At 49.7% G+C, this 18,340-nt stretch overlaps 1 protein-coding gene across 1 annotated transcript in view; it reads left to right on the top strand.

Moving 5' to 3' along the window:
• LOC115082052 overlaps positions 1 to 18,340 on the top strand; it is a 157,065-nt gene that overhangs the window by 57,936 nt on the left and 80,789 nt on the right. The window contains 1 exon segment of the mRNA XM_029586316.1: positions 9,833 to 10,210. Within this exon segment, the coding sequence (XP_029442176.1) occupies positions 9,833 to 10,210 (378 nt within the window).

The following is an 18,340-nucleotide window of genomic DNA, read 5'->3' as shown; positions in this document are numbered from 1 at the left end:
CGCATGGAAACTCTACGCTCCGTCAAGGCCGCAGTACAGCCAGGGGAATTCCTCACGGCATTAGACCTGTCAGGTATTCCTGCATATCCGGATCATCAGCGCTACCTACGCTTCAAGGTTCTAGGCCGCCATTTCCAGTTTCGGGCCCTGCCCTTTGGGTTGGCGACATCGCCACGGACATTCACCAAGGTGGTGGTAGTAGTAGTGGCGGCGCTCAGGCGGGAAGGAATTCTGGTCCATCCCTACCTAGACGACTGGCTGATCAGGGCGAATCTCGAGAGGAGAGCCTTCGGACCACCGACAGTGATAGCCCTTCTGGAAAGCCTGGGCTGGGTTCACAACCTCGGCAAGAGCTGCCTACAGCCTTCCCAGTCCCTGGAATACCTGGGAATACAGTTCGACACCCGGGCAGCCACGGTCAGTCTCACCACCAAGAGGACGTTGCACCTTCAGCAGCATATCCGGTCTTTGATGGGAGCCAGTCGACCCACCGCCTGGGATTATCTGCAGGTTCTTGGTCTCATGGCATCCACCCTGGAAGTGGTGCCCTGGGCGAGGGCCCATATGAGGCCTCTCCAACACGCCCTGCTCTCTCGCTGGAGTCCCCATCTGCGGACCTACTCCGCGCACCTACCTCTACCTGCCCGAGTGCGCACCCAGTTACGGTGGTGGTTGCAGTCCAACCACATGAGCAGGGGATCGAAGATGTCCTCACCCACGTGGATTGTGCTCACCACGGAGGCCAGCCTAAGCGGCTGGGGCGCACGCTGCGAAGAACTCACCGCACACGGGCGGTGGAACGGGGAAGAGGCGGCGTGGAACATCAACCGTCTAGAGGCCCGGGCTGTCCGATTGGCCTGCCTTCAATTTGCCCACAGACTGCAGAACAGGGCGGTCAGAGTGATGTCCGACAACGCCACCACGGTGGCATACCTCAATCGTCAGGGCGGAACCAGAAGCCGACAGGTGTCTCTGGGGATCGCCCCTCTGATGACTTGGGCGGAGGTGAATCTTCAGGACATCTCCGCCGTCCACATCACCGGGAAGGACAATACCACAGCAGACTTCCCCTGCCTCCTATTCGGGACCTTCTACATCAAGGTCCCATTCTTCACGAGGATCCAGCTCAATTCTCTCTTACGGTCTGGCCCTTGAGAGGGCTAGACTGAAGAAAAGAGGTTACTCGGAGCCTGTGGTTGATACACTCCTCCGAGCTCGCAAGTTTTCCACATCCCTCACCTACGTTCGCATCTGGAGGGTATTTGAAGCATGGTGCGTCACTCCTGGCACCAATCCACATGCGACCACAATCCCTATTGTGTTGGATTTCCTGCAGGATGGACTTCAGAAGGGTCTCTCCCTCAGCTCCATCAAGGTTCAGGTGGCTGCGCTGTCTTGCTATGGTCCCAGGAGGGATGGCAAGACCATCGCCAAGCACCCAGATGTTTCTCGTTTCCTGCAAGGAGTCAAGCATATTCGTCCGCCACTGAAGTGGCCTGTGCCTTGGTGGAACCTCAACCTTGTTTTGGATTTCCTTGCGGGGTCCACCTTCAGACCCCTTCAGGGCCTGTCTCTCCGTTCTCTAACCCTGAAGATGGTGTTCTTGCTGGCTGTATGTTCAGCCCGCCGCATCTCAGAGATACAAGCACTGTCCTGCCGTGATCCATTTCTCAGAATCACTCCGGAGGCTATCCTTCTTCGGACGGTCCCCTCCTTTCTACCGAAAGTGGTTTCACAGTTTCATCTTAACCAAACCATATCCTTGCCTACCACGGCGGGTTTGAAGAAATCTGAAGACGGGCGTCTATTACGCCATCTCGACATTGGCAGAATGCTGCCCAGGTATCTGGAAGTGACACAACTACGAAAGACGGACCATCTGTTCGTCCTGCACAGCGGGAAGAAGCAAGGTGAAGCGGCCTCGCGGCCCACCATCGCCCGCTGGATTAAAGAAGTTATCAGAGCAGCATACGTAGACGCCGGGAAGTCTCTGCCTCTACAAGTCAAGGCTCATTCTACCAGAGCACAAGCGACATCCTGGGCTGAATCCAGGATGCTGTCGCCTGCAGACATCTGTAAAGCGGCGACGTGGTCCTCCCTCCATTCCTTCTCCAGATTCTACCGTCTGGATGTCCAGGCCAGGGAGGACTCAGCATTTGCGAGGGCGGTACTACATGGGCCTCAGGCAGCCTCCCGCCCAGGCTGGGAGTAAAGCTTTTGTACATCCCATTCGTTCTGAGTCCATCTGGCTACACGCCAGGAAATGTTGAGATTACTACCTGATAATCTCCTTTTCCTTAGTGTAGACAGATGGACTCAGCATCCCGCCCAGCTGCCTGTGTACATGGGTTTCACCGATTCAAGGTAAGCCATGCCTTCTGTTCCATGAGAGCGTACACTCTACCTGGTGTTAACGCCTTCCGGTTGTGAATGCTGGCAGTCTCCAGCTCCTATCAATCGGTCAGGGGAATCCTGTTTTCACTTTTTACTGAGCGTCAGTACACATTTCCATAACAGCTTTTGCAAGGAAGATTACTGAGTTGCTACGCTTCCTGTGGGGATATATATACCCCCGTGCTGACGTCAGATCAGTCTCCAACTGCTAGCACGCGGATACTATCCCATTCGTTCTGAGTCCATCTGTCTACACTAAGGAAAAGGAGATTATCAGGTAGTAATCTCAACATTTTTTTCTCTTAATACTAAAGGGCTTAACAGCCCAGGGAAGCGCAAATTATTGTTTAAGGAATTAGAGAGGCTGCAGGCCGCTGTGGTATTCCTCCAAGAAACCCATCTCCGAAAACATTATCTGGGCCTGATGAAACATCCTAAGTATCCTTATCAATGCTGGGCCGCTGCCACTCCTTCTTCAAGGTATTCGGGGGTGGGAATCTTATTGCATGAAGATGTTCATTTTGAATTCAAGGAATCGATTACAGATCCCTCCGGGCGCATGGTTCTGGTAAAGATTGAGCTTGGGGGAGAAATTCTGTCATTAGTCTCCATATATGGGCCCACTGCTCAAAAGGCAGATTTTTTCCGATCCCTAAATCACACTTTGGCTTCTAAACTTGAGGGATCTATTATTCTAGGTGGGGACTTTAATCTGTCCCTGGACCCGAGCCAGGACACTTCCACAGGGCATAGTTCGGATCCTAAGCTGGCTAGAAGGGCGCTTAAGGGGTTGATAGCTGACATGGGCTTTTTGGATATTTGGCGAACTCGGTTTCCAAAATCTAGAAACTACACGTTTTATTCCACCCCACATAATAGTTATTCCAGGATTGATATGTTTTTTGGCAGTAGAAGCCTGTTACCTCGGGTGACGGAAGTAGATATAGAAGCCATTGTGTGGTCGGATCATGCCCCCATTTGGTTTTCATTACAGTTTAACGAATATGATCGAGGGGTACACTATTGGAAATTAAATGACTCTCTTCTTAATGACCCGGGTTTTGTTACCTCTATGGAACAAGAAATACAGGATTATTTAACATTTAATAATGATGGTGAGGTGAATGCTGGCACGCTTTGGGACTGTTTAAAAGTGGTCTTACGGGGGAAATTCATAGCTCGAGCATCTTATATTAAACGCCAACGAATTGCAGAACGCGAGCGCTTAGTGCGTCTGTTGGCGGAGCTAGCGAACATTCACAAACGTGATCCAAAGAGAAGGGGTGTTCTTGCGTCCCTTGAGGCTGTACGCACACAAATAGCGTCCATTGATGCTGCTGCTATCGCGTTTCAGCTTGAACGGACACAACAAAAATATTTTGAAGGGGGTAACAGGGCGGGGAAATTGTTGGCTCGGAAATTGAAACGAAGACAGGACCAGGCGACCGTTGTTAAAATTAAAAGTCAGGGGGGCACTATGTTATCTACTGGCAAGGAGATTAGGCAGCGCTTTCAGCAATTTTATTCTGAATTATATGCTGCTAATGGGCAGATCACACAGAGCGCCATAGAGGAGTATTTGAGGCATGCAGACCTGATCGCCCTAGAACCCGCGCAGCAGGTCATCCTAGAGAAGGATATTTCTGAACTTGAAATTAAAAAAGCCATTCAAAATCTCAAACCTGGAAAGTCACCTGGCCTGGATGGGTATACGGGGAGATTCTATAAACAATTTGCCCCACAGCTTGCCCCTGTCTTAGCCAAATTGTTTAAGTCCATGAGGGAAGGGCAATCACTTTCCCCGTCGGCTAATACGGCAGGCATTACGATCTTGGCTAAACCTGGCAGAGACCCTACGGTGTGCGGGTCTTATAGACCGATATCTCTTATCAATATTGATTTGAAGATCTTGGCTAAGATATTAACCAATCGGCTAAATGGGTTTCTGTCCCAGATTATTCATCCGGATCAGGCTGGATTCATTCCAGGTAGGCAGGCCAGTGATAATGTGCATAAAATATTAGATATGATGTGGTGGGTCAAACAACGTCTGATTCCAGCGGTGGCTCTCTCGGTTGATGCCGAGAAAGCCTTTGATATAGTTCATTGGCCCTATTTATTTACCTTATTGCAACGCATGAATTTTGGACCAAATTTTTTACAGTGACTTTTACAGTAACTTTACCAGAATCCCTTGGCATGTGTCAAGGTCAATGGGGGGTATTCCTCTACCTTTCCGGTCCACAGAGGTACAAGGCAGGGGTGTCCCCTTTCCCCACTGCTGTTTGCTATTTTTTTAGAGCCTTTGGCCAATAAAATTCGGGAAAATCCGGGAATTTCTGGGGTGCAGGTGGGTGATTTCTCTTCCAAGATATCACTCTTCGCGGATGATATTATGATCTTGGTCACCAACCCGGAGCAGTCACTTCCCCTAGTTTCCCAAACTCTTCAGGCTTTTGGCAAGGTTTCGGGATTTCGCATCAACTGGGACAAATCGGAGTTGCTTAATGTCAATGTAACAGAAGACATGGAGCAGTCCTTGCGGGGAAAATTTAGATTTCGATGGGCCCCAACTAGCCTTAAATATTTAGGAGTACATATTAGCGCAACGCAGGATATGATTAAGCTCAATTATGATAAATTATGGGCCCAGATCACTAAGGATTTGGAGGAATGGAATCGATACAGGATTTCTTGGTTTGGCCGCATAGCAGCCGTGAAAATGATGATTTTGCCCAAATTTTTGTATTTGTTCCAAACGCTTCCTTTAGCCATACCTAAGCACAACCTCATCATGTGGCAGAAACGCCTGTTATTTTATATTTGGGGGGGGCCGCAGACCCAGAGTGGCTCGTAAGATTCTCTATAGAAATAAATCTCAGGGCGGCTTGGGTATACCCAATTTAGAAAGATATTACCTAGCAGCTAGATTCAAGACGCTGGTTGATTGGCATAGGAGCTTTCTGCAGAAACCTTGGCTAGTGTTTAGCCAGCAATTAATGGCTTCCGTACCATTGTGTAGTCTTCTTTGGCAGCCTAAGAAGACCTGGGTGCTACAGCCTTTGAATATTTTGCCGCCATCCATGGTACTTCCCCCTACAGTTATGGGAAACAAAAAAATCCTGGCTGGTGGGCACTCAGGAATTTCATCATTGTACATATTTGTATGCTAACTCTCTCTTTACCCCCGGTTTCGAAAGTCAGGCCTTCCAAGGGTGGGCCGCAAAGGGCATTCAATATTGGGGGCAGTTGTGGGGAGCACAGAATTTGTTAAGCTTCCGGGCCTTACAACAACAATATGATTTGGCGGCCTCCGATGTTTACTTATATCTACAGCTCCTTCATTTTGCTCAGTCTCATCATTTACAGGGGCACTTAGGGCAAGGGAAATCTGATTTTGAACGTTTATGTTTGAATACACATCAAACGACTAAATTATTATCGAATGTATATGCTTTTTTGGGAAGGGAAACCTTCCAGAAACCCACATATGTGATAGCCTGGGAAGATGACTTACATCGCACCTTCGAGCTGGGGGTCTGGGAGAAGCTTTTTTCTCAAATGGGCAAAGGTTTAATAGCCTCACATATTATTGAAAACGCCTGGAAGATGGTGTTGAGATGGTATTATTCTCCTGAGAAGTTACACCGCATGTATCCTTCATGTTCTACACAATGTTGGAGGGGATGTTCGGCCACTGGTAGTTTTTTTTCATATGTGGTGGGAATGCGCAGTATTGCAACCATTGTGGTCACAATTGGAACTCTGGATGACTCAGATTTACAGGGTCCCTATTTGCATTTTACCACACCAGGCTCTGCTGGGGTTTCCTTTGAGTCTGGGGAAGGATCATCCTGATACCATGGCTAATTATATATTTTCGGCGTCTAGAATAGAAATAGCTAGATGATGGAAATCGTCTCAGGTCCCTACGCTGGGGGAAATTCAAAGCAAAGTTGAACACATATATAGATTTGCAGAAATTACAGCACATCTTCGACACACAGTGGGAAGATTCAGAAATGTTTGGCATTAATACTATGAGTGGAGGAAACGGTTGGATAGTGCTGTCCTGGTTTAAAAGCTGTTCGGCGAGTTGTTAGGAGCATGGGATATCTGTTCCTTTATATTCTCACTCACTACTTAGGAAATCTTGCATATGGCATTCCTTGCTCAGGTCAGGACACCTTAGGATCTATTTACTAGCGAGTATACCTTGCCTATATCTTATCACTTATATACAATTGGCTGCTGGGGGGAGGGAGGGGGGAGTGGGGAGGGATTAGGGTTCTTAATCTGGTACTGCACATTACGGTTTGTTGGTAATGATATATCATAAAACACAGTACTCTCAATTGATATCTGATGTTTTATTGCTTTGTATATTCAGGTGTTATCTGATGTCAGTTACATGCCATTGTTACGTTAACATGTTATCTTTTTGTATTGATGCAAATTTGAGCAATAAAATCTTTAAAACCCAAAAAAAAAAAAGCTTGAATGGGGGGAGCGCTAAGCACCGCCCCGTAAAGAGAGTAGAGGGGAGTTAGCCTGCAAGAGACTCCTCTCAAAGCTCACAATTTTACTTGCACACAGAAACCTGAGATTTATCTTTTGTGCTCTCTGTAACCTGTAATTTTACTTTACTATCTACCTTATAAATGGGCTCTGACCGACGGCCCGCAAATGCGCAGTAGAGAGCAGCTCTACCGCGCATGTGCGGGCCAGCACGTCGGTCTGAGCCAGCGTCAAAAAAAAAAAAAAAAATGGCGGCGGTAGCGGGCGGCGGCGTAGCGGCCAGGAGCGAGGGAGGGAGGGACGGACTGAGTGGGAGGGAGGGACGGAGGGAGAGAGTGGGTGGGTGGGAGGGAGAGAGTGGGTGGGTGGGACTGAGGGAGAGGGAGTGAGTGGGACTGAGGGAGAGGGAGTGAGTGGGACTGAGGGAGAGAGAGGGAGGGAGAGAGGGGGGAGAGAGAGAGGGGAGGGGGGGACTGAGTGAGAGGGAGGGAGGGAGGGACTGAGTGAGAGGGAGGGAGGGAGTGGGACTGAGTGAGAGGGACTGAGTGGGACTGAGTGAGTGGGACGGAGTGGGAGGGAGTGAGTGGGACGGAGTGGGAGGGAGTGAGTGGGACGGAGTGGGAGGGAGTGAGTGGGACTGAGTGGGAGGGAGTGAGTGGGACTGAGTGGGAGGGAGTGAGTGGGACTGAGTGGGAGGGAGTGAGTGGGACTGAGTGGGAGGGAGTGAGTGGGACTGAGTGAGAGGGAGTGAGTGGGACTGAGCGAGAGAGGGAGGGAGTGAGTGAGAGGAGAGGGAGGAGTGAGGGGGAGGGAGGGAGGAGTGGGTGAGGGAGGGGGGGAGGGGTGGTGAAGAGTGAGGGGAGAGAGAATGAGGGGGAGGTGAGAGACAGAGGGATGTAGCCCGTTTTAACGGGCTTAACGGCTTGTTTTATAATTTGTATTATGGGTTTTTTTCAATTTGATATTCCCTTATCCTGTATTTGGTGAGGTCTTGTATATGTGTGGACAGTATAATGCATTTCCTGGATTTCCTCCACCATGTGCTTCAGAAAGCCTAGTTCCGCATAGCTAACTATCTCCCTGAAAGAAGCCGACACCCCAGAGACAGTACCTGATTGGACTAATAGCAACGATTCCTATTGGTGACCGGAAGAAGAAATTACACCCAGGATGCGCGTCAGAGCAATCTTATTGGACATTATGAAAAGTTTAAAAGTCGCTTGCACAGCTCTCCGCTTTGAGTAGCATCGGAGAGAAAACCTTTGTAACAAGCTCGCTACTCCGTGGAACAACAACTTCCTCATTTTCTTGTTCTGCTTTTCTCTTTCTCTGTCTTTTCTCATTAATAAACTTGCGTTTAGATCAAACAAGTGACTGTGTGGGGAATTATGAGCTTTGCCAGCAGGCCATGTCAGGGGTTAATACTAACTGACCTTTGCACTGAACGCAGCAACACTAGCACATCTTAAATCTCTAGCTTATATATTTTTCGCTCCATAAGACGCACTTTTTTCCCCCCAAAGGTGGGGGGGAAATGTATGTGCGTCTTATGGAGCGAATATTAAAAAAAAAACCAAACAAATTTAACAAACCCCCCACCCTCCTGACCCCCCTAAGACCTGCCAAACGTCCCTGGTGGTCCAGCGGGCGTCCAGGAGTGGTCCGGGAACGATCTCCTGGTCGTGGGCCGTCGGCTGCCAGTAAACAAAATGGCGCCGACGGCCCTTTGCCCTCACTATGTCACTGAGACCGACCAATAGCAGCGGTCGGTCTCAGTGACATAGTGAGGGCATAGGGCCGTCGGCGCCATTTTGTTTACTGGCAGCCGACGGCCCACGACCAGGAGATCGTTCCCGGACCGCTCCTGGACCCCCGCTGGACCACCAGGGACGTTTGGCAGGTCTTGGGGGGGGTCAGGAGGGTGGGGGTTGTTAATTTAAAGGGTTGGGATGGGGGGTTTTTTTGGGGGGGGAGGGGTTCCCAGAGAAAGAAAAGTTTTCTGATCTGGGGAGTGGACCGAAATGGCCCTCCCCAGACCCGAAAACAAAATGGGGAGAAAAAAAAAAAGCTATGCACTCCCCTAATTTGCTCCATAAGACGCCCAGACGCAGAGCCGGTTTAGCACAATTTTTTTTTTTTTTTTTTAAATTTTCCCCCTCTGAATCCTAGGTGCGTCTTATGGAGCGAAAAATACGGTAATTAACCTCACTGCCTAAGGAGAGGTTACCTGGCTGTCACGTATTTCTCTAGCTTATAATTAACCTCACTGCCACGTATTCAGATGCAGGCAAAAAACAGACACACATATGGTATAAGCTTCAGCAGCCAATGAAATGATCTGTACACACCCCTGAGCCAATAGTCTAATGATGCGTCTGTATGCTATGGAGAGGGGAGCCAATGATGTGATGGCACATTGTATGCTATGGATGTATGTACAATAAAAAGGGGACCCATGGGAGTGGTCAGCCCTTCTCTTTCCTTCCTGCCATGAATCCTGCCTGATGTGTCTTCATTGCCGCAATAGACTGCAGTTGCCTTTACGTTCTGTCTGTATATTCCATGTGGGGCTGAGGTGAGGGATTCTGCTAGCATTTAGTTTTTGTGTAAGATTTGTATCAGTCCAGCTTGTTTTGTTTTCCAGCAGGGAATAGATTTTTATTTATTTAAAAACATCTCTAATTCACATATTACATAAAGTTCATTATTTAGCTGCTTTAGGGCAAGTTACCTCACTTCCAGTTTTGTTGTTTCATAGATAGGATGTTGCTGTGTGAGGTTTGGGAGTTAGCGCTGTTTAAATGTGATGGGTTTGATACAAAGGTGCTGAGTGTTTTCTGCAGGGTTTTCTGTTAATTCACAAAGTGCTCGGTACAGGAGGGAATTAACTCTCCAGATTCTCTCTTCCTCTCGTCCTCAGCCCGACCTGTCTCTGCCGACTACATCGAATAGAAAGGGAAAGTCTAAATCTCGCCCGTCTCCCATGGATGGTTTTATGGGTTCTGGGACTTCAGTGGAGCCCAGGAAGGGGGTTCTGCCTTCTCCAGAGCCAGATCCCTCCTCGGTGCAGCCTCTGGCAGAGCCCCCGGGATCAGAGGAGGGGGCAGAGCTGGCTCTGGATCCCCTGCAGCCCAGGACTTTGGGCTCTCTGTGGATGGTTGTGGAGCGGCCGGAAGCAGCAATGAGCAGCAAGTTGGAAAGGATTGAAGGGAAAATCTCCTCGCTGGAGCTGCGCTCAGGGACCCAGGAGAAGAAAATCTCTGCTCAGGCTGAGCGGCTGCAGGCACCGGAGAGCAAGGTAGGAAATTTACTCATTAATTCTCCTGGGTCCATTCAGGATAAAGTTTGTTAGAAGAAAAAGTAAGAATTTGGAAAATGTTGCCAAAAGAGAAATATTTTAGAATTATCAACTTTCCCAAGAGAGAATATTTCACCAGGGGAGATGATTAATAATTATTTAGGGGAGGCTTTGCAAATATCTAAGGAATCTCTTCTTCTAATTAACCCCATTTCTTTTCTAGTGAAAATTAAATGTATAAAGATCTTCTGTCTCTTGTTGCTGATCCACAAATTTCAAGGAAGAAGTTGAATCCCAAATGTAATTTTCTAAACCTTGGTCATTTTTAGTCTTCAATTCTCAGCCAGGTCACGTCTACACCTCTCCCTCCCCCTGCTTTATTTATTTATTTGGTTTATATTATTTTATATACCGTTATTCTGATAACAATCATAACAGTTCACAGTATAAATATAAATAAAATCAATTATAAATGATTAAAAAAAACATTAAATTCAATATAAATACTGTAACATAAATAGTAAAAACATCTGTGGATAAAAAAAACTGTAATGAACAACAAAGTCAATTTAAAAAACCATAAATTTCCTAGTGCGGACCCAGGACAATGGGTTATGTGCTCCCCTGCTAGCAGATGGAGACGGAGTCAGGTTTCAAAGCTGACGTCACCCTAGATACCCCCCTGCACTGACCTCAGCCATCCAGTGTCTCTCTGTCTCCTAGCAGATGTGGAGGTGCTATCCCCTTACCAGTTGGAGAAAGATCGAGCCCCGCTCTCCTGTGGTGATACCTAAAGGTCCCTCCCCCAGTTGAGAATTCCTGAGGTGATTTCCGAGATCCCTCAGAGGTTGCCTTGGTCCGGTAGTGGTTCCCAGGGTGGACTTTGTTCTAAAGCAGCGGGTGCAGGAAGCCGAGCGTGGCGGTGAACGCCTAAGCCCTCTCTCCCCTCAGCTGGAGACCATCTCTGTACTCTGCCAGTGAGCCCTGAGCCCGGGTAAGTAGAGAAGATCTCCTCTGATTCAGAGCCGTGGAAAGGCTTTGGTAAATCTTTCCTCCGTTCTCCTTGCTCGGTGCGCCGTACCGACGACGTTCCCGATCCCATTGGGGGAAGGGAAGGAGGTTTCAGAGCGGGTTTAGTGGCCCCTGATGGGCCAGGCCCCACTTCAGGCTCGGTGCGGTGCCATTTCCCCTCCTTGATCGTTAGTACGTGCGGTGCGGGCCGGCCCTGCTGTGCGCCTGACCCCACTCCTTAATGAGTGCGCATCTCTGCACATAACCGCGCGCATAAGCACAGTCGTACATTCGTGCACAACTGGATGCTTATACTTACGCTCGTCAGGGTGGATTTGCCCGCGCTCAAGTCCGTGCTGGCTGACTGAACGCACAAGCTACAGAGAACTATGGCTCCAGCAACAAAGAAGCACACGCGACACTCTCTGCTGCCTGCCATATTAGGGCTGCGCAGCCTGACCTGGATCCTTCCTGTGTCAGCTCTGTGAGGAAGCCCAGGGAGGGCTGGACTCTCAGAACTTCTCCCAGTCGGAGGATGGGTCAGCCAGGACCTTATCTGTTAGCACCCGGATCTGAGCTATCCCGGGGCTGCGTCCTCTTTGGGAGAGGGCAGTTCAGGGGGGCTTACCCCAGATCCTCCTGGGCTAGGCATGGACCCAGCAACCTTTTCCTGGATGGAATTCTTTCAGGGCCTTCCAAGCCTTTGTTCAGGTGCAGTCGGCTGCTGCCCCTGCCTGGTCTGGGAAGGCCTCGTCCTCCCAGCCCTATCCGCAGGCTTACCAAGGGTATCCCTGACAGGGACCCAGACCCCACGGATGACGAGGGGGATGCAGTCTCAGTGGAGGACAGGGAAATCCTTCCAGGCCTGGAGCCATCCCGGCCCATGCTATGATCTTTCCACAGAGATGAATTGCCAGCCCTGGCCTCCCAGACCCTGAAGACTCTGGGAGTTCCCGGCCCAGACCCTGTGTCAGAACCAAAGAGGAGTCCCATCCTGGTGTCTCTACGGAAAGCCTCTTGCTATTTCCCGATTCTGGAAGCCATCCAGGAGGTGATTGACCTGGAGTGGGACACCCCGGAAGCAGCTTTCAAGGGGGTCTGACCGTGGAGGCCTTGGACCTTCTGGAGCCGGCGGTGTCTCCTCTCTTTGCCTCTTTGGCAATCCTTTCTTCTGCCAGACATTTTGCTTTCCTGATTACTTTCTTCGTCTCTTTCAGTTTAACCAGATGTTCTTCCCTGTGTTTTTCTTCTTTTTGGGATCCTTTATATTTCTCGAATGCGGTTCTTTTTATTTGTATTTTATCAGCCACCTCCTTTAAGAACCAGGTAGGTTTCCTGTTTCTCGTGCTTTAGTTCACTCTTTTTTTTTATTTTAAATTTTATTAATCCATATTAATGCAATAACATTTGCATAAACAGATGCAGGAATATAGCAGTACAGAAAATCATGACATCTTAATGTAAGCAATAATGATAAAGCAAGCAAATAAATAAGACAAGTGCTGCTTTGATTGGGATTCTTAAATTGTCTGAACGTCTGCATTATCCCTCGTCACTGAGTCGTAGACGCCACAGAGGCTGGATTTCCCCTCCATTGCAGATACGGATTCCCCGCCTGATTAAATGCAGGAATGTGGTGCTGCTTCTGGGCAGTTACCTTGTATAAGATGCACATAGTGTCCACCTTTTTGAAGTAAGTTGTCCAAAGAGGGCACCAGATCCTGCTTCCACGTTGCTGCCAGTAATCACCGTGTGCCCAAACAGAATTGGGTAACCAGCTCTCTTTCACTCCCAGGGCCCTCAATGGGGACATTCAGGGAAGCTCGGTCAGGGGACAAAATAATAGCTCTGCCCAAGATCCAGTGTATAATGCCCGATACTTCCTTCCACAGTCTTCCCACCTTAGGGCAATCCCACCACCTATGGATAAAAGGACCCGACTGACCACAACCTTTCCAGCATAAATCATTGGAGCAGATTTTAGCACAGTAGAGCCTATGAGGGGTAAAATGCCAGCAAAATAGAGTTTTCAACCCGTTTTCCACAAGGGAAGTGGATATGGAACACTTCTTGGCCTGTAAGAGGATCAGATCCCACTCTTCTCTGGAGAGAGACTTCTCTAGATCTTTCTCCCATGCTTTGATATAGTTTGGTATATATTGAGGAGCATTCTGTAGGAGACCATAAATCTTGGAAAGCCCTCCCTTTAGCCGATCTGCTCACTCACGCCCTCCCTCAAACTGCGGTTCTCCCGGGCACAGTTCCCCTTCTATTATGGAGGCTTTCTTTATTAAATGATATATTTGCAGATAAGGGTAAACGTTAGGAGATTGTAACTGAAATAGTTTCCGAAGTTGACCAAAGGGCATTTCCTAGCGTGTGGCAGATGGACTCAGGACCAATGGGTATAGTGTACTCCTGTTAGCAGTTGGAGACGGATCAGATTTCAATCTGACGTCAGCCCCTAGTACATATACCCCTGCAGGAAGTGCAGCTCTTCAGTATTTTCCGTCTCCATAGCAGTTAGGGACTATCTGCACGCTCTCACAGCGTTAGAACCAAATTCAAAGGAGAAAACCGAAATTTAAAGAAGAAACTTACCTGAAGACGAGCCCCGCTGTCCTGCAGTGATACAATTGGGTCCCTCCCCCCAGTTGAGATTCCCGAGGTGATTTCCGTGGTCCCTCGGAGGTGAGCTTCGGTCCGGCGGCCGAATTGCGGCAAGGAACTAGCCCCTGATTCTCTGGTGCGGCTGAGAGGCAGCGGGTGCACCCTCGAGCGCGGCGTTGAAGGTATTTGCCCTCTTCCCCCCCACAGCTGGAGACCGCCCGGAACGAAGCCGGGAAGTGCAGAAGACCAGGTAAGGTAGAAATCTTCGCTCGATTCTGGTCTCCGAGGTTTGAGGAGGAGCGCAGGTCACAGATCAAGACCAGCGCCACCGGGTTGATCTGCCCTACCAGGGCCAGGCCCCGGCTTTCCCAAGGGTCTGCCCACGTGGAGACCCCCCGAGGTGGTCGCCATATTGCCCGTGTGCTCGCCATCGCCATCTTGGCCTTCTTCGCCGCTCTGTTCGCCGCTTGGCTGGGCGCACATCTATTTAGGCGCACAAAATACGTGTGCGCGTAGACCTGCGCACAAGGGCCATGTGCACAGGATATGCGCGCCCTTCTAGTTGCGCGCATAACTATCCTTTGGGCGCACAGCTGCACGCGCAATCTACACGCTCGACTTAGGCGCACCAGAGCGCATAGGTTTACGCGCCAACAGCCATGGCACCACCAGAAACAGGCGTAAAGGCTCAAGGCCTCTGCCCAGCATGCCACATCAGAACCTCACAAAGCAAGGAGGCCAACGCCCAGTGCACCCAGTGTGAGGAGGCCCTGGGAGATCCAGTTCAGGGCCATTCCCGCCCAGGGCCGAGTACTAGCTCCTCAGGGGGTACCCCGGATCTTGTAAATCCCAGTGGGACCTCCCCACAGACGGGGACCCCCAAGGACACAGCACCCCTCAGCTTGGATCCAGCGTCTATCTCATGGGTGGAGTTCTTCAAAGGGGTCCACGCCTTTGTTCAAATGCAAACTGAACCTATGACTGAGCAACCATATGCTCCACCGGAGGACCCTTATGCCCCAGGCCCCTCAAGACCTAGGCACAGGCTTCCACTACCCAGAAGCCCCACCTCTGGGGACTCGGACATCTCTAAAGAGGAGGCCAAGCCCCTAGAAGAGGGGGAACTCCCCCCCCCCCCCCCCCCCCCGGGACAGAGCCTCACTGAACCATGAGACGCTTCTTCACAAAGGAAGAGCTTCCGGACCTAGTCACCCAATGCCTGGCTGAGCCCGCCGTCCAGGGCCCAGGTACCCTGGGGGAACCTAGAACGAACCCCCTGCTGGAGGGCCTTTGCCAGCCCTCCCGCCATTTCCCACTGTTGCAAGCCGCACAACAGCTAATTGACCTGGAATGAAATGCTCCAGAGTCCTCATTCAAAGGGGGACGAGCTTTGGCAGCCATGTACCCTCTGGATCAGGCAACCAAAGATCTGCTTGCCTGCCCAAGAGTAGACGCCGCGGTCGCCAAACACACCACTATCCCAGTAGAGGGAGGAGCAGCGCTCAAGGATGCACATGACCGACGTCTGGAATCCATCCTTAAACAGTCCTTTGATGTGGCCGCTATGTCTCTACAATTTGCGGCTTGCTGCACCATGGTGACATGTGCCTGCTTATCCCAGACCAGGAACAACGCCCCGGGAGATGACATGGAACCGGCAGTATCATTCTTTGCGGATGCTGCTTCAGATCTGGTGCGCACAGTGGCCAGAAGAGGGTCATCGGCCGTGGTGGCCAGGAGACAACTCTGGCTCCGAAGCTGGTCAGCCGACACATCTTCCAAAACGCGCCTTACAAGGATGCCCTTCAAAGGATCCCTCCTGTTCGGCAACGAACTAGAGAAACTTGCCAGCAAATGGGGTGAGTCCTCATTGCCACGATTACCATAGGATAAGACGAAGAGAAACTAGCGACCTTTCCCCAGATCCTCCAGGGGCAGACGTTCACAGCGCTTCAATCCATACAGAAGCAGCTAACAAGCATCCCACCCTACCGGCAGGAACCAGTCCTTTCGGAACAAGCACAACAATAGGGGAACCAGCTCGGGTTCAGGCCCCAGCTGTACCCAACAAGGAGATTCAGCCGACCCATCCAAGGGAAGAAGCCATAGGGGGCAGACTTGCCCTGTTTTACCACAGATGGGTCGAGAGAACTTCGGACAAGTGGGTCCTAGCCATCATTCGGGAGGAATACTATCTGGATTTCCTACGCACCCCTCCGGACAAGTTCGTGGAGTCTCCCTGCCATGACACTTCCAAAAGGGTGGCAGTGGAAGACACTGTCCAGACTATTGGCCCTCGAGGCCATAACCCCAGTGCCTCCACAAGAAATAAATACTGGTCTTTATTCCATTTATTTCATCGTTACCAAGAAAAAAGGAATGTTCAGGCCCATCCTGGACCTCAAGTCTGTAAACGGACACCTAAAGATTCCCCGATTCCGCATGGAAACCCTACGATCTGTAATAAGGGTGATACAACTGGGAGAGTTCCTCACTTCCCTGGATCTGTCTGAGGCCTACCTACACATCCCAATTCATCAGGTACACCAGCGCTACCTACGCTTCAAAGTCCTGGACCGTCACTACTAGTTCCGGGCGCTACCCTTCGGGTTAGCCACAGCACCCCGGACTTTCACCAAAGTAATAGTGGTTCTGGTAAACTCTTACTGGACAAGACAATCAACATGTCTGTAACTGTGTGGATTACAAACTCCTGAGAATAGTGCCTGAAGCTCCCCTGTGGTGACTCTATGAATAGACATCACCTGTCTGGTGCCAGCTTGCCTCCACAGATATCCAGGGACATTCTGTAAGTCACTCAGAGTCCAGGCAGGCCAAAGACACGCAGAGGGTTCTGGGGATTTCCTTCTCCATTTTGGTTCAGGCATACTTCTCATTAGCCTCCTATTAGGAAAGCTGAACAAATCGGTCTGTTATAGATCCCTGCATAGAAACCACACGCTAGCTCACCAAATACAGAATAAAGATAGTGGGAAGTAGAAATACAAATGTGCAGATAAAAACTGAACTGGAAACTGCAACAAGCCAGACTCTGCATGCAGTGCAACAATGAAAAAAACCAGAAACATTATTGTTCCTCATAAAATATCAGTCAGTAAAATTAAGAAATGCATAATAGGAAAACCATGCTAACAAAAAGAATACATATTTCAAAACAAGTACAGAACAGGATAATATAAAATGTTGTAGAATGTGCCACTCACAAGAAAATATTTAAAAACAGCTGACACACCAAATAAGAGCCAATAACTAAAACTATTTTTTCCAGCCCCTCTTGTTTTCCCGTCTCCTTTCCCTCAAACAAGCACCTGAAACATCAATGTACGCATTTATGAATCCCTGTATATAACCCCACCCCCTCATTGTTGTCCCCACCCCTTCTCAATATATGTTGCTCCCTGTTGATTCCCTCTTCCAATTTATCTAGTTTTTAGTTTATTACTACTGTACTCACTTGTTCTTTGTTCTATGTAAAGGCTATGCCTATATATACCCTGGTTTTAAGTTACTTGTAAACTGGCACGATGTGCAGACGGTTGTCGGTATATAAAAGCGTTTAAATAAATAAATAAACTAAAACTAATAAGAATAAACAGATCCCTAACTCTCCAAACCTGGGAAGTATTTATTTCTAGTCACCATGAGGTTGTGGATGAGTGGGGGCTACATAAACTTTATCCTTTTTCTGTCCTGTACAAACACTCCTCTCTTTCTCTCACACCCCTCCTCTCTTACTTACTCACTCTCCCTCACACACCTGTTCTCTCTCTCTCTCTCACACACACACACTTGCTCACTATTGTGTCCGTCGGTCGCAGACACCTGCGACCGCTCTGCCTCACCTCTCTTCTACCCTTTTCCTCCTCCCTTGGAGGGATGGCTGCCTCCGCTGCTGGTTGCCGAAACCCTGAGCATCTCCGGAACAGCAGGGGCGTCCCCGTCCGCCATGCTTCTTCCTGAGCCCTCCTAGGGCACGCACATGCTGCCTACGCTTTTGAATACTTCAAGGCGGGAACCTCGGGGGCGTCCCCACCGCATGACGTCAGTACTTCTGGGTATTTAAACCTCCGCTCCACTCCAGTACAACGAGTTAGCAAGCACTTCGGTTTTGCTACTCTGACTGCTTCTAAGCTGCTCACTTGGATTCCTCACTACCCTCCAGGGTATATCTCTCTCCTACGGAAGCTCTGGGTACCCGCTCCTCGGGGGCCTCTTGCTTCTATCTGCCATTCGGGTTCAACTACCTAACCTTGGACGCCCGCTCCCTGGGGGTCCTGTCTGCTTCCTTTCAGGAACCCTCGGCGCTCCTAGGTACTCGCTCCTTGAGGGCCAATTCTGCTCAGGGTATCCTGCACCTCTGACCACGGTCCTTCTCGTCATTCAACTACCGAAGGAAGTTATCAGCACTGCCACTCTGTGAGTATCGCTGCGCTCCAGCTCTTCTTATTCCACCCTTCAGGTTCACGGCCTATCCCGCGCTGCGGGACA

This window comes from Rhinatrema bivittatum, unplaced genomic scaffold (assembly GCF_901001135.1).
Source record: "Rhinatrema bivittatum unplaced genomic scaffold, aRhiBiv1.1, whole genome shotgun sequence".
Classification (NCBI taxonomy): domain Eukaryota; kingdom Metazoa; phylum Chordata; class Amphibia; order Gymnophiona; family Rhinatrematidae; genus Rhinatrema; species Rhinatrema bivittatum.
Note: the sequence above shows the minus strand (reverse complement) of the source record. Positions and strands in the feature narration are given on the sequence as shown.